This window comes from Perca fluviatilis, chromosome 5 (genome assembly GCF_010015445.1).
Source record: "Perca fluviatilis chromosome 5, GENO_Pfluv_1.0, whole genome shotgun sequence".
In the NCBI taxonomy this organism is placed as follows: Eukaryota; Metazoa; Chordata; class Actinopteri; order Perciformes; family Percidae; genus Perca; species Perca fluviatilis.
Window position 1 is genome coordinate 23,263,496 of NC_053116.1, and position 20,049 is coordinate 23,283,544.

At 41.4% G+C, this 20,049-nt stretch overlaps 1 protein-coding gene and 1 long non-coding RNA gene across 3 annotated transcripts; both read left to right on the plus strand.

Moving 5' to 3' along the window:
* The first annotated feature begins 1,833 nt into the window (after window positions 1-1,833).
* Window positions 1,834-11,646, plus strand: LOC120558323. 2 transcript variants are annotated; one of them, XR_005639092.1, is made up of 4 exons: window positions 1,834-2,017; window positions 4,523-4,626; window positions 5,683-5,956; window positions 10,938-11,646. It is a non-coding gene; the product is annotated as an uncharacterized LOC120558323 (long non-coding RNA). The 2 variants fall into 2 exon arrangements; XR_005639093.1 differs by having other exon boundaries at window positions 1,834-2,013.
* Window positions 11,647-13,890: 2,244 nt separating this feature from the next.
* gpr157 (G protein-coupled receptor 157) lies at window positions 13,891-18,281 on the plus strand. Its single transcript, XM_039801909.1, has 4 exons — window positions 13,891-14,267; window positions 15,843-16,056; window positions 16,566-16,760; window positions 17,615-18,281. The coding sequence occupies exons 1-4, from the start codon at window positions 13,891-13,893 to the stop codon at window positions 17,846-17,848; spliced, it is 1,020 nt and encodes a 339-aa protein (XP_039657843.1). The 3' UTR covers window positions 17,849-18,281.
* The last annotated feature ends 1,768 nt before the right edge of the window (window positions 18,282-20,049 follow it).

A 20,049-nucleotide genomic window follows, 5' to 3' on the forward strand; every position in this document is an offset into this window, starting at 1 on the left:
GGAGCCAGAGGCGATGAGGTGACAGTAGCCAGGTATAAAGCATAGGGAGGTAATCTAATAGGACATGTAAAAGGGCCCCTCCTCATGGCTTATTCATCATTGGGGATGCCATTACTGAGAATGGCGTTGGCTATGTGAGGGATATGCTGGCGGGAGCATTTTCCCCTGGTGTCACAAAGTACAGAGGACCGGACAGATGCTGCGAGGATCGGCAGACTGATGCAGTAGCAGCACTGCATGCAGACTGTACATGCAGGGAGAAATGTCTTGCTCTCAGCTGATGAATAATTTGCACGATGCATGCCAATGATTTATACTGACACTGACTGATGGACAGTCTCATGTAGCTGATCCCTAGTAGTCAGAGATGTTCCATTATATGAGTTTTGATGATTCAGCAATCTGTTCCAGCAGTGGCACATCTTATAAGGGCAGAGATACAAGCTTATTTGGGTGAAAAGCCCTGATATAATACACTCCAATGCACTCAAGCACACACCTTGACTTGATGGATTCACGGTTAATATGTTAATATGAGATGCGGGCAGCTCCTAATTTTGCACCAGAGGACGAAAGATCACAGGGCAGAACAAAGTCAGGATAAAAAAAAAAAAAAAAAACTCCTGCAGTGAGAAGCCAAGAGCGCTGCATTGCTGCAGAGAACAGCCAAGCCACGCTGAAGCCTAAAATGCACAGAATTTATAATGAAGCCACCATTATTCATACAAAGCCAATGCAGCTCACTGGAAGTCTACCACCAAGCCGGTTTTTGAAATTCAACCTTATTGGCTGACTAAATGATGGATGATCTCACTCTCACAGAGTTGTACAACGCGCAAAAGACAAATTTGGTTTGTCAAGTTATTTCTATATTTTAGCGCACTGCAGAATAGCACAAGGAGAGCAGTGCACCTTGGGTAATGAAAGGCAGGTAATAGGGATTGCAGATTAATGACATTTCACTTTACTGAAGGGGATTTTGTATCTTTAAGAATTGCGAAACTTTGAGCGGGTGTTGAGACAACAGCTTTTAGATAGCGACATTCACTTATTGATTGCATGACTAGTGCTCATTTGTCAAAACATTGTGTTGTGACCTGTGTGCAATAACGCTGTGGTGTGCCTTGTGTTTTGTTGGCACATTTGGTTGAAATGTGATTCTTAGCGATTCCTTATTGGTAAAATAAATAAACCACTTTTTTTTTTTTCACTGTATCACAAACTAATTTAAAAATGATGAAGTCTGTGATTTTCTTAATTTAGTTTGAAGCAGTGTCACATCTTTTGATCTTACATGTAGTTTTTTTTATTAAATGGTCTTAAATACATCTTTTTGGCAACTCATTCCTGGAAAAATCCTTCCAGACAATTTCAGAGGAATATTAGATTTCAGAGATATTGTGACAAGTTTCAAAGCACAACAGAGGAGATGGCCTCTCTGTGAAGAAAACTGTTCCTCATTGAGGTTTGAGCACACTCGTATCTCACAGCAGCTTTTGCTGTAGTGTGAAAATGAAAAAAAAAAGGGAATGGAGAATTATGTGTGCGTGGAGGGGGTCTCTCCTGTGAGGAGTCCTTTACACTGATGATTCTCGGGGGGTGGGGGTTGCAGAGGAGAACAGAGAGGAGGGCAGACTGAGGATGTGCACACACACACACTGACCCTGGACGTTGCGTTCCCCTTTAAAAGTCCCATCCCACTCAGATACGCAGAGCTCATGCAGGATCTGCTGCGGCAGTGGGGGAACACTGCTGAGCTGTGCAGTTTATGCTGCCAGCAAGCGTGCAAAGAAGAGGAGGGGGAGCCAGCGCGTACAGGAGGAGGAGGAGTAAGGGAGAGAGATGGAGGAGAGGAGAGAGAGTGCAAACAATGTCATTCTGTTCAGGAGGCAATGCTGCAGTCAACTTTGCAGTGCCATGAAAGCACATCACCAGCAACCAAGAGGCTCAGAGTGAGTGCAGAGAAGTTTTCCTCCTCTCCACCTTGGGTGAGATGCCGTCCGGGACTCATCTGTAGGTAAACATTTATTTCCTCTCTAGTCTCTTATTTACCTTTTATGTTGTCTCCTTATGTGTCTACCTCTTTGCATAGGACGGTATACTTCTTAAATTAGCCTGATAGGACTTGATGTGCGTATGTTGGCGTTGCATGCCTGCAGTGTTGAAGCTCCCGGCTGCTTCTGTCTCATCAGTGTCAGCCTCCTCTGCACCAGCAATAACCAGGCAGCAGCCAGCCAGACAGCCAGTAGGTTAGCAGTCAGGCTCCACTGCTCCTTCATCCATGTTTAACACATGGTTAGGCTGGAAATAGCAGCCGGCGTGTCAGATAGCGGCTGGTTGAGAAGACTCTGCATTTGACAAAGGAGAAAATGACTAATCAGGATGCAAAGAGTTCCCTCCACCAGAGGGGACTTTCAGCTTTGCTGACTTAGCTTTTAGTACAGACAGTCCCAGCTCTCTACTTTTCTCTTGTAGTTGTGGGTTTATATTTAGCAGCATGTGTTATTTGTGAATATGATGCTGGACACCAGTATGAAGGATCTATTGTACCAGTGGTTGTCGGTGGGCTGAAAATGGGGGACTGAGAATGAGGTTACAGTGGCCTGCATGGGACAGGGGAGCTGTGGTGCAGTCATGAAGTTATGCTCTAGCTACTGGGACTTTTCTGCCGTCTGAAAAGTGGATACAGGGCAGAGTTCAGCTCTGTACGATTCTTTTTGGAGAGTTTAGCACAAACGTGTGTGAGGGAAAGTAGTGAGGTGTGCATGCGTTTAGATACGTTTTTGTTTGTCTGTTGGATAAAATCTGAAATGAAAAGGCAACATCTCTGCGGCAGCAGTATCTCAGAAACTCTCTTGCTCTAAAAGTCGATATTGCTGCTTTTGTCTTTTATGCCATATTGCACCGTCTGCACTCAACTGTAAGCCTTTTCAAAGGCCATGTAAAAATAGTTTGTGGGTGAAAAAAGCTTCATATAAAAGTGAGTCAGTATTCAAATTGTGCTCTGAAACCTGTCTGGCAGGTGTGGATGATGGATCCAGACAGGTCAGCTCGCCAGTATGCGGGCTTGGTCCGCTCTGAGTTCACCTCAGGTAACTGTGCTAAGACCTTGAAAAAGCCGGCCCTACGTCGTCAGCTTTGCATCTCTCTGGCCTTTCAGATTTCTCCCCACTGCAGGCAAGCGAGTGCAAGGGAACAGATTAATAGCAAACTGTAAATCAGGTCCGCGCCACATCCGGAGCCTGACATCATCTGCAGTTGTCCTGCTCACACTTTTACTGAGGGAGGGTGCTGCACTGCCAGCAAAGGAAATTGCCGCACTCACCTGATGTTCCTTGCACCTCACTTCTGCCCTCCCCCCACCGGCTCTTCTCCTCTTCCCTCCTCCTTCCACATCTCCAATTTCTCTAACTGTAGTCTCTCTCAGAGGTACAGTGTCCCAGCACAGCGCTTCACCAGCATGCTTTGCACCTCTGTGATTCTGCCGCCCCCCCTCCCTCCTCCTCCACTCACCCCCTACCTCCTGCTGAAAAAGTATGCAGCACATAATCTCACCATCTTTCAACTTGCCTGAGTGAATAGGGAGAGCGAGAGAGAGAGAGAGAGAGAGAGAGAGAGAGAGAGAGAGCGAGAGAGAGAGAGAGAGAGACAGAGAGAGCAAGTCAGCCAGCAGCAGAGCAGCAATCCTGCAGTGTCCTGCAGCAGCTGAGTTCCTGCAGTGCTGGCCTCTAATAGCACACACACAGACAGAAACAGAGGGATGCACATCATTCTCTCTCAGATACAGACCGTGCTTCAATCACGTGACACAGTGGGGGTGAATGTGAGGGAGAGCAGGCCATCTCACTCTGGACCGTTCTAGGCTGACTTTAGAGACAGAGGAGAAAGAGAAAGACACACACACACTCTGCTCATGGAGCTCCACAGGGAGGCAATGGTGAGATTAGCAGGTTCCCCAATCCCCCAACCCCCATCCCCTTCGTGCCCCCCCTGCGCTCCCCTCGATGGTGCATTGTCCCATTCCAGCACTCCTGTTCCGATGATGTAATCAATGCAGCAAGCTTTGAACTTGCTGGGCTAGGGGCTTCTTACCCACCCCCCCCAACTAACACAGATGCAAAAGTGAGGCCTCAGCTGCAGTCTGTGTCCCAGGTAGGAAGATGTATAAATTACACTTTTATGTGATGATTTAGCTGAAGTGCAGAAAATAATTTCCTGTGAGTGGGCTAGCTCAACGATTGTCCATATTTCACTCCTGTGCAAACAGATCAGCGCATGCTTCCACAAATTAAAACTGGTGAAACTAATGCTGGCACTTTGTCAAAAGCAGTGCCGCATCACCACTTCCAATAAATTAAAGCAAGTATTTGCAGGTAAATACACATCTACTGCTCTTCTACAAAGTTGTACAGCTTTTGCAGTTGCTGTCAGCGGGGAAAAGACAAACCTCCAATCAGCAGCAAAGTGCTTTGAGTTCTTTCTGGGCATAACATCATACTGACTTTGCTCTTTCATTGATAAGGTCATCAGTCCGTCGACGGGCTGCAGTGGAGAGCAACACCAGTGATGTACAGTTCGGTGCTTTAGAGATGCTCAGGCAGCCAGATTGAGACCATATTGTAGCAGGTAAGTTTTGCTGAGCTGGTTCTGCCGCTGCAGCTAGAATCTGCCTAGTGATCAACTTCCACTACAGCGGTGATGAACTGGCATAACCCGCCTCTAGTAAAAACCCCAGCTTGCATCAGAGCAGCTCTGCATAATTAGCACTCATGGATGGTGATGATTCTGCACATTTGATACGGTTAATGTGTCAGTAGCTGAATAGAATGAAATGTACATTTGTTTATACATATTTATATCTCTGGTGGATCAGATGAAGAATTATTTATCCGCTACATTAATGAGTTGCTTTTAAATTCATATTTGACATTAAACATCAAGATAGAGGGGAATATTAATATTCCACAGGTTTTCCATATCTTTGCTAATCCATGCCCTAAGATGTTCGCAGTCATGTAATTCATATTGATGTGACCTCCTGCTGTATAAGATGATTTGATGAATCAGCAGCTTTCATTAGAATGCTGTGCTGGTGCCCGGTTACAGCTTCTACTAACTACTATTTCTGCGTTGGTAAAAAGAAAACAGGACTACTTGCTTATAAAAGTAATAATGAAAAGCAATATTGTTGCTGATTTTAAGATATTCATTTTACTTGCATTCAGAATCTATTAGTAAAGACTGAGGTTTTGGCATTAGCCAGAAAAGACAGACAACATTGTGAAGTGAGAGTGAGGAGTGTTGAAAAGAGAAAGAAATCACTGCCTGCAGGCAAACTGTACTTCACTACTGTACTTTATGATTTAGAACATAGCAGAGATGATCTGACAACTCAGTTCAATTAAAAAAAATGCTCTTCTCTTTACGACTTTTTCAGTCAGTGGCCGCTATCCCTCACACCATCTCACCACCTCTGCTTTTGTAAAGAAATCTACTGCACCATGTCACACGGAGAACCAATCTTAATGCATATTCAAACAATAACTCATTCATGTGTTAAAGTGTTCAAAGTAAAGGCAGTGTATGCTAACCGATTGAAGCAGGCTGAGTCATGCTGTTTTTTTTTTTTTTCTTCTGTGTTTCCCCCCCTCTCTGATCCTCTGCTCCTCCCCTCTGGTCTAGGAGCAGGCTCAAACACCCAGTCCAGGCTGTTGGTGGCGTGTTGGAACATGCCTTGACTTGTTGTACTGCCTGAGTCAGGCAGAGAGACAGACAGCCACAGAGAGAGAGGGAGAGAGAGAAGATGCTTGTGGTCAACAGTTTGCCAGTGTGAAGTGACCCACACAAAGAGAGAGCCCTGCTGCAACATGGACAGACTCCTGTTGATGTCAACACCAGAGTGCACTCCCTGGAGACGAGCGTGGATGTAGGAGATCTACTGCTGCCTCGCTGCTTGGTAAGTGTCAAAACTGTGTGAATAAAAGCCTCTGACATGTAATATCACAACTGGGCACTTCTGTGAGCGTCCAGGTTAATTATTATCGCAAAGAGGCGCACAGCGTGCCTTTTCTTTGAGTAAAACTTCAGAAACACTAATTAGTACGGGGAAATACAAAATATGCTAAAATGAGGCCTTCAGACATGCTTAATGTAAGTTGATTGAAGCATAAATGAGAAAATGTTAATTTGAAGTGTGTTGTAGAAGCGTCCAAGCCGAGTCTAGATGCTAATATGATGCCATGGTAACTATTCAAAAGGATACCCAATGCAGAGAAGTGTGATACGCCCAAACACAGTTACCAATCACACACTGGCACAGTAACCTCCGCACAGACAAGAGCACCACCAGGGACATGATGATCATTGTCTGACCACAGTATGATCCAAAGAAGGACGACTGTTTTTGTTGTTTTCTCCTCTGTTCAGACTGACGAGTCGGTTTTGGTCAGGAGACCCAGCAGGCCTGCCTCTCCTTTTCTTAAAAGCAGAGGCCAAAGAGATAAAGAGCTCAGAGTTCCTCATGTCTGACAACTGATTTGTGTCCGGGTTAAATACAGGCGGGGAGTCAGAGCTGAGGAAGTTTCCTACTCACAAAATGACTGTATGTTTGACAGGAGGATTACACTTACTGTACTGTACGTGGAAAAGCAGATAACGACAACTGTGTGAGACTATCCACGTTTTCACGCCGATTAGCTCTACAGTAAAGACCTCATATGTCAAAACTCAAATACATTAATCACTCAAGTGACTTACATTATAATCATTTAGTGTCTTGTACTATGATCTGTGTATTTTACTTGTGTGTGTCGTCAAGCCTGCAGATAGTTACTGGGGCAACTCTGTTTTCTGGTAACCAGGGCTAGTGGCACAGTGGGTAAGACTCAAAACCATTTGACATACAATACTGATAAGTGAATACTCATGAAAGCAATTCTCACCCCCAAAAAAGTTTGAAACAAAAGGTAGAGAAAAAAACTCCTGACGTGGCTTTTTTTTACTTCTTACAATTTTCTATCAACTTAAAATGCCTAAAGTGGTGGTTTTGAATTATTAATTTCACATTGAAACATCTAAAAAGTTAAATCAATATACAGAATTGTGCTTCAAAAACCTCAGGAGGGGCTAAGCTCCAGCACCAGGCATGCCATCAGTGTGCATGTCATGTGTAGCATTGTTCAGAAACTTAGCTCTACAGTAAATACTGGTGTCATTGTTAGCCATAAGATGATTAGGTTCGTGGAATAGGACTATAGCGGTGACGCATGACTGTTTAAGCGTTGTTAACCGACAGTGGAACGACCAAGAAATCCACAGCGGAGAGGAGCAAGGAAGTGAATAGTGCCCAGGGTTGGTGATGTTGGGTATAGCTGGGTGAGTGTGTTTTTCAGTATCTGAGGCCAGACAACAGAGGGACCCAGCATGTTCAGGAAGAGTAGGTGGGTCTGGGGTTAGGGTGTATAATACATGTGTGTATGTGCGTTTTTTCTGGTGATGTAATGATTATGAACTATACGACTTATTAAGGAGCGTCCCACGCGAGAGTTTCACGGTTACTTAAGGCCCAGACACACCTACCAGACGGCCGACCCTCGGCAGAAAAGGCAGTTGGACTGATCAGTCTCCCTGAGTTGGTCCAAAAAGTGCCTTGGAACACACCAAAGCGACAAGACGTAAAACGTCTCCATAACAGCAGGCGGCGCTAATCTGTATTGTTGGTCAAAAATGAAAACCGGCAGCTGGTTGGATAAGCACGTCACGTGTAGGGTTGGGTATCGTTTTTTTTTTTTTTGATTCCGGTGCTAAATCGATACTTTTAAAACGGTGCCGGTGCCTAAACGGTGCCTGAACCGGTACTTTTCAATAAAGTAAAAAAAAAAAAAAAGAAGAAAAAAAATAAGGGTAGTAAACAACAGTCAGTGACTTGTTTATTGCTAAGGCGATGGTCAAAATTAAAGATTTAATAATAATGTAATAACTAAACAATAACAATAACTTATTTCACCAGTAAATTGCTGTTGAACCCCAGATGGGAAAAGGGTATTTTACAATTACTGTGAATGCACCACGAGGCTACCTGTTTTAAGTGAATGCACCGTCTGTGTTGTTTAATTCCGACAATGGCAGCTGCAAGTGAACGCACCGTCTGTGTTGTTTAATTCCGACAACGGCAGCTGCAAGTGAACGCACCGTCTGTGTTGTTTAATTCCGACCATATAAACATACTGTATATCTATGAATTCCGACAACGGCTGCTGCTGCGCTGCAGAGCAGACTGTTACATCCCGCTGTTGAAGTCCTCCACAGTGAAATACAGTCACACTTTACACTGTTTAACGTTAGCTGTCAGCATTTTACCGGTGTTTAATCCAGCTGCTAGCTAAAGGTAGGCTAACGTTACATGCTGTCAGGTGTAGTGTAAAGTCAAGCACCGAAATGAGGCACCGAAACTTTCGTTCTTATTCGGTCTCGTTACTACCGTTTACGTCGGCACCGGTTCCCTATTGGCATCGAGTTTCGGTACCCAACCCTAGTCACGTGGGTCTGGTTTCTCTGGAAATTCAAAGACAGACTCTCATGGCGGCTTGTTCAGAATACGATCTCATATTGTACTAAAATAGTTCACCGAAAGGTGTTTCTGAAAACATTTTAAGTAGGCCATGCAGTTGCTGAATCTGTCTTCATTTCAGCTCAACAAAAGGTCAGTTTAAAAGATTTTCGTCAGATTTTAAGAGACTCTAGTCACGCTCATTCTGCTCCCCGTTTCCGGGTTAGCACTCTACCAATCAGATGGTGTCATTTGAACACACCGAACAGACTCGAGTCACTGACTTCGCCAGACTGTCCGACGGACGATTATCGGCTTAGTGTGTCCAAGACACACTAAGCCGATAACTTAACAAATCATCAAACAAAATAAGCCAAACTTAAACTTAGCAGTAGTGTGAAAAAAACCTGTTAGGTCATCCCCACGCAAGAACATTTCCTCATAAAATAACTGAAGAATGTAACGTTAGAATGTGACTGAAATAATAATATTGACAATTTATCTGCATCATGCATTATGAGAGTCAAATCATCGTTTAAATAATTGTTCAAGTAAAATTAAACATTTCCTTGTTCCAGCTTCTCTGTTGTGAGGGTTTTCCTTCATAGTATGTGACAGTAAACTGAATCTCTTTGGGTTTTTTTTACTGTTGGTCGGACCAAACAAGACATTTGAAGACTCCACATTGGATTTAAGGAAAGGTGATCGATTGATAAATTGAGAAAATAATTGAAAGAACAATCGCTAATTAAATGAATTATTGGTCACAGCCATAATCATGTTGTTTCATCGGGATATCTCTCTAGCTCTCAATCATATTTGCGCCATATCCCACTCCAGCATCAGCACACTTTAACTAAGTCATGAATATTGCCTATTTTAGGACAATTAAGTAATCCATTGTAAGTTATTTGTATTATACTGCAAGTAATATTTTATATCTAGAATTTAGGTCATATTTTTTAATCTGGCAAACCTAAAAATGGTATATTAATGCATTCAATATTCATCCACACCCACACTAATATTTGTAAACAAATTTCCCACGACCTTTTTCTTTGTTGGGCAAATAGTGCAGAAATAGAAAGACTAAATTCTGTCAGCAGAGCTGAACCCAGCCTGAGGACTGAAACATATTCGTGGACAGGTCTGTGAGTCGAGGCTCGTTGCGGCTCCTGCTGCTGCTGTTTGCTGTTCGATGCTGTGAGGCAGCCAGTCATTCATTTAGTAGCAGGGTATTGTTTTCAGTGGCATTCCTCAATTCTGTATTAGGGATTACATCAAGCCCTGAACAGGAAAGAATTCCTCTCATCATGTGTTCAGTGAAGGCAGCGTCTGGCTCGCCACAAAGAGACACGGATGCAGCCGTTTAGCAAACTGAAAGCAGGCCAAGAGGTGTTTCTGTGTTTGTCAGTGGACATCACTTGTGTCTGTGTGTGTCAGACACAGGCAGACAAATACATATTTTGTGTTAGTATCCGCACATCACAATGTTTCTTAAGAAAAATCTAAATTCTTTCTTTGACATTAGATAAGGTCAAGATGTTCCAAGCCCCCATCATGTGAGGAATTTCCAGTTATACAACCAAAAATGCGTCATAAAATGCACCAAAAGCTACAAATAGCCTTGCTGCAGATTTCAACAGTAAAGATACACCAGATAGAGGACGTTCATCCAACTGTATGTCATCCAAACATCCCTCCAAACACCTCTCTATCTCCTTCATAAACTGCCTCGGATCCTTCATTTGCTAGTGACTGCAGATCGCTCTCTAGTATCCATGTTGTCCTGTCAGCAAAGCAAGCAGAGTCCACAGGGAGAGGACAGTATGGAGTGGTCAGCCGTCCCAAAATAGCACTTCAGCGAGCAAACGCAACTGATAGCGAGGGGATTTTAGTCCCTTAGGTACATAAACACACAGGTACTTATATAGTACTCATGTGAACATATAGCCACACACACACACACACACACACAGACACACACACACACGCACACACACACAAACAGACACACAAATAGATGAGAGCTAAATCAAACAGAGTTTTTTGTTGCAGAATCATGAGTCATGGCAAGACTATTCTTAGTTCGGGGGTGTTTGTGTTTGCCCAAGTTGTGTGCACTTAAAGTAATGCTGCATAAGGCTAGAGAAGTATCAAGGCTCTGTTTGGGAACAAGCTTTGGGTCACTTTGGGCAGCAGGAGCGTAGACTTATCGATGCATCAGTTATATAAAATTGAGTTAGGCAGTTCGGGCAGGGTGCCTCTGTGAAATCTTCAATTTAATTCCTAAATAGAAACCAATATTTATTTAAATGTTTACATTACAATGTATTAGGTCAAAATGGAGCAGTTGTTACTGAATCATTATTTCCTACTTCTCTTATAGAGCTTTTGGCTGTTGGCATGGGACCACGCCACCCCCGGGGGCTTTTAGTGTGAGGCCATTGCCTTTCAACCACCACGGCCACCAGGAAGCTGGGCATGAAAAGTGTGAGCGTCCGTAGTGCCAGACTCACAGGTGGAAGTGTACGGCAAATACCAGCCAGGATCCTGCTCAGGAGGAGGCAGGCAGAGGGGCAGGCGGTTGGACAGGCGGTTGGACGCGGCTGCTGTGGGTGTTTCTCTGGCAGTGTCTTAGCTGGTTGTTGTGAGGAGTGAGAACGAAGCAATCAGCAAGTATACTGCCGCAGAAATTCTTCGCAATAGAGGCCCTGGGATCAGAGCCATCACAACGGGGAGGACAAAATGCGTATCAGCATTGTGGCAAACATGGATCCTGCTGCTACTGTAAGTTTTTAACATTTTTCCGGACAATGAAATCAACAACCGCTGAGGACCTGATAAAGAATTAACTGAAGATAGATCACCTGAGTGCATGGCCTTTTTGTTAACAGCCTCTACAATATTTACGATTGTATCAAACCAATCAAACTGCTTCACAATGTGTTGTACTTTTGTCGTCCTCTGCTGCCATCTTGTGAATGAAAGTAACCTCCCAGCATGCTTTTGTTCATTTAACACTGCAGCAATTTGTAAAAAAAAAAAAAACTACAACAATCTAAAAAAATCCCTTTCATTAAGAAAATATAGCTCGGCTTACCATGACTTCAGATTCATTTTTTTTTTCAGTTGTATGTTACTTTTGTCACCAAATTTAATTTTGCTTCATTAATAAGTAATAATAAGTACTTTTTTGGTTCCTAATTTATCAGTTGCAGCGTAATGTCATAAGTTATAACTGTAAAAAAGGGATTAATAAAAGTTACATAAAGACTGATTTATTCATTTGCCTTGCTTGTTTTCACCGTACACATGCATTTTATAATACGAAAAAATGGTGTTGTATAAACCACTTTGCACTTTGAGACCCTTGAAAAAAATAACGTTACCATGTGAACACAGTAGACCTATGAGTGCCACTGAGGCAGAATGGCCTGGTGCACACTAATTTAGGGTTTCACAGACACACCGCAAACGCTGCTGAATGTATAGTGTGCTCTTGATTTAAGATACAAAATAGAGCTTTACTCTACAGAACCACAGAATATTTAGTTGATTTATTGTTGAACACTTGATGGAAAAAGTTGTGCATTGTAAAACTTGTTGGTCATGTGTGATTCTGACGATAACGCAGATGTGTTTGCTGCAGACTGCAGGAAAACGAGAACGTGCCACTGCATTGCTGCAAACTCAAAAAGGGGTTGCAGTTTTTCAGGCTGCAGCAATGCAGAAGCAGTAAAATCCTGCAAGGTCACTGCTTTGGACCTTTCTACACTTCAACTCTTTGGTGCCACAATCACAAGGCCACCAAAGAATTCACAGCTGCTTGACACAAAGCGCAGCAGACATTACTCATTACCATGAGGTAAAAGGTGACCAAAAGCACATTTTTATTAAATTTGTAATATAATTTAATTTTAAAAAGTCTTATTGCCCAGCATGCCAAGACAGTCTATGTTCACTGAGGGCGACGGTCTCCTACGATGGAAAGCTTACATGTTGGATGGGTAACGCAATGTGTTAATGTGGACTGCCTCTCAAAAATAAAACGTGCTTCATCTTCATTGTTTAAATCTGATGTTTCAGTTGGGATCCAGTCAGTTCAGTTAGCACAGGGCTGGAGAATATGAGAAATTCCTAATACAGTAATTCTTGCTGATATGATTAGTCATTTCATTTATTATTCAATCAAAGTCAAATTAATTGGCAACAATTTTGATACTCAATGAATCATTCCTATCATTTACTTAGCAGAAATCACGCACTGCTTCCATGTCTTCAAACTGGAGGATTTTCTGCTTTTTCTGTTTTATATACTGCAACTGTAAATTAAACCTTGAGATTTTGCAGTTTTGTTCCAACAAAACAAGCAATTTAAAGACATTACCTCTGGTTCTCAGAAGTGGGGATTTTTCACTATTTTCATTCCAGTTTACCCAAAATGAATTGAAAGATGTATTGATTATGAAAATAATTATTAGTTGCAGTCCAAATGATATTTATATCTTAAATATTTTTTAATTTGTTGAGAAATTCCAACCATGTGCGAATACACTTTTTAGTTTGTCATTTTACTGTCTTAGCCTATCTTACTTTACCTGATGATGTTTTTATGTACTATTTTTACTATTGGTTGGTTGGTATAAGTTGTTTCTTTTATAGGCTAAGACTGTTTTATTACCATGCGCTTTGTAAAGCACTTTAACTGCATTTGGCAAGCTTTAATATGGAGTGGGACAGTTGTTATGAGGTTAATGAGCACTTTTTGTTCATTTTTCATGTGAAAATCTTCAAAAATAATATCAAGATGCAATACTCTATGCATGACTGCTAAACGACCTGACTAGTGCTCTGTGTTTAGCATGCTTAAATTGAAATACTATTTTTTTATATATATATTACGAAGTGAGGCCTGGAATAGGAAAAAGTACACGTTTTCATCTGTTTGTTGTCATCTGTTTGTATGTGACAGATTTGTTATTGCTTTGCTAGGGTTACACAAGTAAAGACCAATAGAGTCAAAAATAGATTATGAGTCTGCCCATTACCAGCTGACTGACTTCTGCTTTGGGTTCCGGTTGGTGCAGCGCAGAGTAGAGAGGAGGCGGGGAGGGAGGGGTTAGACACTGAAAGAAAAGTTTGCAACAACAAAAAAAAGCAATGGACGAAGTTTGTAAAGACTCGCCTGACTTATTTATATTAGGGGAAATAATGCGGAGAGAGTATGGCAATGAAAAAAATGTATAACATGGATTAGTCTGCTTGTCGGAGGAGTGTTTACATACATTGTTGCACGTTAACAGTGATAGCTACTCGGATCCATCTAATCACACTAAACTATGGCAGATAGAAATCAGACAGTTGTGTACTTGTCTGAGCAGGTGGTCGTGTTGTGTTCATGCGGGCTGTCGTTTCTGGGCTCTTCGCTGATCATCTTCACCTACATTATTTGGTCAGATTTGAGGACAACTCCGAGGAGACTGCTGGTCTACCTGTCGATCTCTGACTGGCTGTCCGCCGTCTCCTACGCTTTCGGAGTCTGGAGGGTTTTCCACACCGACTCGCTGGACTGCGTCGCTCAAGGAGCCATATCTACTTTCGCCAACACCAGCTCTTTTTTCTGGACCGTGGCCATTGCTGTTTACCTGTACGTTTTTATCGTAAGGTCCAGCCAAAGAGTTGCTGACAGCTTGGTGTTGTTTTTCCACCTTGTGAGGTAAGTGTAGCTACGTAGGGGTTGGGTTTTATTTTTGACTGCAATGCTAACTGTAAGCTAAATTCTCAATATAAGTTCATGTATAGCTAAGTGGGATACCGCCGAACTGGTACCCTGAAGCATCTTGGGATATTATCTTGGTTACGACTGCACGCTCGCCTAAAATCGAATTTACGTCGTATTATTCTATTGATTTTGGACAGGAAAATAAAAAGAAGTTATAATGCTTCCTTAAATTTGGAACTGGAAAAACGGTGCTGGCTTCGGCTTAGTTTATGTGTTACACTGGTCTACTTTGTTCAAAGAAAAAAAGAGACTACCAAGTTAGCCTCACTAGCTATAGCTACTCCAGGCTATCGAAGTGCTAGGAGCTACGTTTCCATGGTAACACCATCACGGGGGCATTGGGCAAGGTTAACTTGATCTCTCTGCGGGTCAACCATAACAACCAAACTCTTAAAGCGCCACCCTAGTCGTTTATCTACAATAAGTCAGACAACTAATGTGAAGAATATTTTAATAGCCTAGTGTTTCCACAGACATTAACATATATGTTCATATTTAGTTTTAGTTTTTGTCACATTTAAACAATAAAGATTAAATCGTTGAAAGTATGCCTAATACACCACAATATATAAGCAGAATTTATGACATAGCCTAAATATAATAACATAGCATAATTATCATTCAAAACTGATAAGCTGACCAACTACTGTATATCGTGAATGTCTTTTAGGCACCCCAGCTACGAAAACAATTAAATATCACAGCTTCACAACTCTTTAGAATGAGGTTTCTCAGCATAAAAACCTCATCAAACAAGATGTCACTGTTTAACAAGCATCTATTTGAAGGTTAATAACACAGGTTTAGCAAGCCACTTGTTATATTATCAGCTAGACTTTACTTTGAATGCTCTGAATCAGCACATATGTTTCATCCTTTGTGTCACTTTTCTTTAAGTTAATGAGCTGTCAATGTTGATTGTGAAGATGCAAGGGGGTTTATTCACTGTGGTGTATAATTGATTCATTTTTGGTCACAAGAACATTTTTACCCCTGGGTAATACGCCTCAACGCAGTGTCCGTGGTTGACAATCTTATCTGTTTCTGTGAATTTTCAAATGCTTCATTGAATTGAAGATCACACAACAGAGACATCCACAGAGGCTTATGTATATATAACTCCCACACACACACACACACATACACACACACACGATTGATTTTTGTGATTTTGTTTTACACTGAATGTGGCCTTACGCATTGTGGTATTTATAGTGATCAGCCATGTATTGCTATAAAAATATAGTATTCTTTTTAAATTGGCATTTTAAGGAAAGAAGTAATGCTTCAGGGGGAAACATTGCTTGTTAAAGTGAAATCATTTTGTGGTTTTATGATATATAGAAAAAAAAAACACAACAGAAGCCTTAAGCATGGGATAATCTATCACACGGTGTCACATGTCTTTGCAGCATTTGCGATTGTTCACTTTGTGATGTCTAAAGATAGGATGTTGAACGTTTGAGGAAGTTATGTTTAATCCTCTTAACCCTCTGTTTTGTGGTCTAGCTGGGGTGTTCCTCTGGCCATCACTGTTGCAGCCGTTTGCCTGAACAAGATTGGCTACGATGCGTCCGAGGTGTCGGTGGGCTGGTGCTGGGTCCGGATCCACGCTCCTGACCGGGTCCTGTGGATGCTGCTGACTGGAAAGATCTGGGAGTTCTTGGCCTACCTTACCCTGCCTGTCCTCTACATCCTGATCAAGAGGCACATCCACACAGCGGTAAAGATATCTGCTAGCTTCTATGTAGCAGGACGCCAATTGCAAAGACATGAACAGTGGAATACTAAACAATGTTTCCAATATTAAATTCACATTTTTTTATTTATATATATATATATAGATAGACACAACCTTCTTGGCAGTGGCAAATGTTTTTTGTTCTCAGGCCATTAAATAGAGCCTGGGACACAGTCTTTAACCCCATAGGAGCAATGGGGTACTACACATGTGTAATGTAGCTGGAGCGTGCACCAGCCAATAAGCTATTGAGCCTTTCGGCAAGTGCAGACCAGATATTACTGTGCATGTTTTGTACCCCAATGATATTTCACCTCCTTTGGTCATGTTTGCCTCAAGCAGCCGCCATGTTGGAAATCCTCTTCTATCCTAGATGACACATCTCATTCTCTGTATCTTTTGAATTTTTGCTTCACCTTTTCATGTTTTAAAATATTACATATTTGTTTGCTATTGTGCAATCCGTTCTTACTATGTGTACTCTGACGCAGCATGCTGCCCTGTCCGAGTACCGTCCCATCTTGGCCAACAGGCCTCCGTCACACTCCTTCTCCTCCATGGCGGATATGAAGCTAACACTTATTCCCATCATTTTCATCATCCTGCGCATTTGGAGCACAGTGCGCTTCATACTGCTGCTAGCCGGCTCTTCAGTCAGACAGAACCCAGTGCTGGTCACTCTACATGTGAGTTTAAAGTTTCTTTTAAACCAATGATGTCCAATGTAGAGGATGTCTAGTAATCCCCTTTAATCTCAATTTGTAATGTACAATTTATTTTATCTAATTTATTCTCCCATTAATACTGCTGTGTGTGTGTGTTTCTGTGTATGACAGCACATATGTGTGGGTGTGTATGTGCGCTATCATTAGTTTATGTGCTGTTAAACTTCTGATGGTGTGATTTCATGCTGTCAAATCTGTGAATTATCACATATTTATCATGAAAAGTTCCTGTGTTAACTGATATTTTTGAAAATCTCAAAAGTAGCATGATAACTTTTCAAAATGTATTAAACTGTCTAACTAAATGGGTTGAAATGGAATAAAACCATTATGATGTAATACTTTCCTGTACAGTTTAATTACATGATATTATTCATGTGTGTCTAAAATATTTTTATTTGATATAATAATACAATAGTTCATAATAAAATGTGTTATTTTATTAGTCAATTAAAACAAATATGTAGTAAAAATAAAATCCAACACTCTTATGACAATAATGAGCTAAAAATGATGTCATATATTTGTCAGATAATAATATGAAGAAGTTTCGTTAAATTTCAACCCATTAAAGGACATTTAATTCCAATGTAATAATCTATTAGAATAGAAAACACATATTTGTCTACTTTTTGCATGCAAAAAGGCAGAAATTGCATCTTTTGCATCTTTGTGCAAAATCTGCTATTAAAAAGGGTACATTAAACACATCATATCACATCCAGACAGGACACATTAAAACACATTTACATAAAAACCCAATACACAATTACTGCTACACTCCCCTAATAAATGATTTTGTTTGGACCCAACAGGGAATTGGCAACACCTCGCAGGGAGCAGCCAACTGCATCATGTTTGTATTGCTTACTCGGCCAATCCGCACACGCCTCTGCGCCCCGCTCTTCTGCTGCTCCAAGAGTCGAGCGGACGTGCAGCACTCGCATGGCGCCCCTAACAGGCTGCTGCCGGGACAGGACACCTCCACACAGAGAGAAGATGACAACACCAGTCGAGTCGGGACTGATAGAGGATATTCTGTGGATTAGAAGATAAACAAAGGTTAACATGAAGGGCGTGGTGGAGGTCTCTGCTTCACATTGAGCCTCATAACAGCAAGTGCCTCCTGAGAGAGGTTGGAGATTCTGCAGGTACATGCACATCTGTGTCCCAGCAAAAGTCACACATGTCTGCACTTTGGGTGATGAGGATGCTGCTGTATGGTTGTGCACCAGCATTTGGTAAAGCATTTTGAGTGTTGCATACTAAACATGTTGCACATGAATATTGTAGTTTCATAGATGTGCACACTTCACATTTCACTTTAAGTTGTTCTTTGTTGATGTTATCTGATTGCATTTTAAATAGCTGTACACTCCGTGTAAGACAGTTTAGCAGCTTTATTTATCATGTACTGTGTGAATTCACTTGCATTCTGAGGTTATCACTGTGAAATAAATGTTCAGGTTTTATCTTGTTCCACTGAGTTTTCAAGTATTGTATTTATGGGGGGAAATGACCTACATGTTAGTGCCTGTACAGCATTCTCACTTTAGGTGATAAACATAATTGTCACTTATATGGAACTTTCCCAGAAAGCTTTAAGTGAGAACCCACCCAAAATCTTATCTTTAGACTATCAGTCTGTTAGCTTGAAAGATGGCCGCAAAATGTTTGTGGTCAGCTTGAGTTCATGTTAGAGTGGATTCACTCAGTACTGTACTTCTCTGCTTAGTCATTGTTTTTCTATAATATGGCTAAACACAAGGCCAATACAGAGCTGTGGAGCTTCGAGAAATGTGAGCAGCACAACATGGAAGCAGTGCATGGTCAATCAAATAGTTTTTGTAACATACTAAGTAGTGGATGAATGAAATAGAAGGAAAGGATGCTGGAAGTGTGATTTGAGAAGCTTCAATTCATGTTTTGATATTTATTTTTCCAAAGTGAAAACCTGTTTCGGTTACAATCCATTGTAACTTGGCATGAACTCACGCTGACCACAGCTGCTGTTCTGTTTAGTGAGGAAATTCCAAACTTTTTACAGCTTACAGCTACACTTTTGTTTGTGTTTGTTTACATTTTGGATATATTACTCATTTAATATGTTCTGCAATGTAACTTTAATATCAAATTCCAGCTTTATATCCAGTATAACTTTGGGTATGTTCCAAAGTTTTGTATGCAAGAAACTTGATAAGAATAGTAAATTACATGATATATAAGCACAGTTTTCTGTCTGTGGTCAATTCACTTAGATATGTTAAAAGTTACATTCAAATATAAAACATTCTCCTATGATGCACATATCCGGTATTAATTCCGTTGATATTTGATGTCAGTCCTTGCCTAACTTCATAGTTGCATTATGTTTTAGATAGTTGTTGCAAAACTCCATCAGTGTTTGATGACGTGTCGCCAAAGTTAACTCAACATCATTACTGTCACTGTGGGCAGGATGCATGACCTATTCTCACATGTCCTACCTTCCTCTTTGAAACCAGAGCCCTCCCTTTGAGCCTCACTTCTCCTTTGACCCCTGCTGTTGTTGGCTCCCTTTCCCCCCTGAGCTACAGGCCGAACGCATACCAACAAGGAGTGTGAACCCACTGAACCCCACAGGGATCATGGGACCGACCTGGTCTTCCAACCACAGTGCCACTTCCCATAGTTCCTTTAACTCTTGAAAATATTGTCTAAGATCCATGTAGTTTTAATGAGCCTGCCTCTGAGATGATGAGGTGCATTAAAATTAAATTCATCACTGTTGCGGTTGTTGGGAAAGGTGAGGAAGGAGAAATTCCACCTTGTTGACATCCAATTTTCTCTTATCCTTAAGTGGTCAGTGTTTGTTTGACTCTCACAGGGGGAAAGCACTTATTTGGGTTGTTAAGTTGGCATCAGAGTAAGTAGATGTATGGTCTCTGTTGGTCTGATGAATTTGCAGAAGTGGGTAATATTGCAGTAATAAGTCTTTATATCTGGAAAGACTTTTCATAACACTGCAACAGCACTGTACACTTATGAGGGCAGTTAGTTCTCAGACATTATTCCCAGAACATGGAGACTTTATGCTGTTTGTACAAAAAATATTAACAACATAAATACAAAGTTTTTATGCGATAAAGACTTTTCCTTTTATCTAATTGTATCTGTGGTCTAAAGTAATGTGATACAGTGCAGAGGTCGTTCTCTCAGGACCAACAAGTGAAGAGCACTGGATACCACATCTGGAAAAATGGAGGAAGTA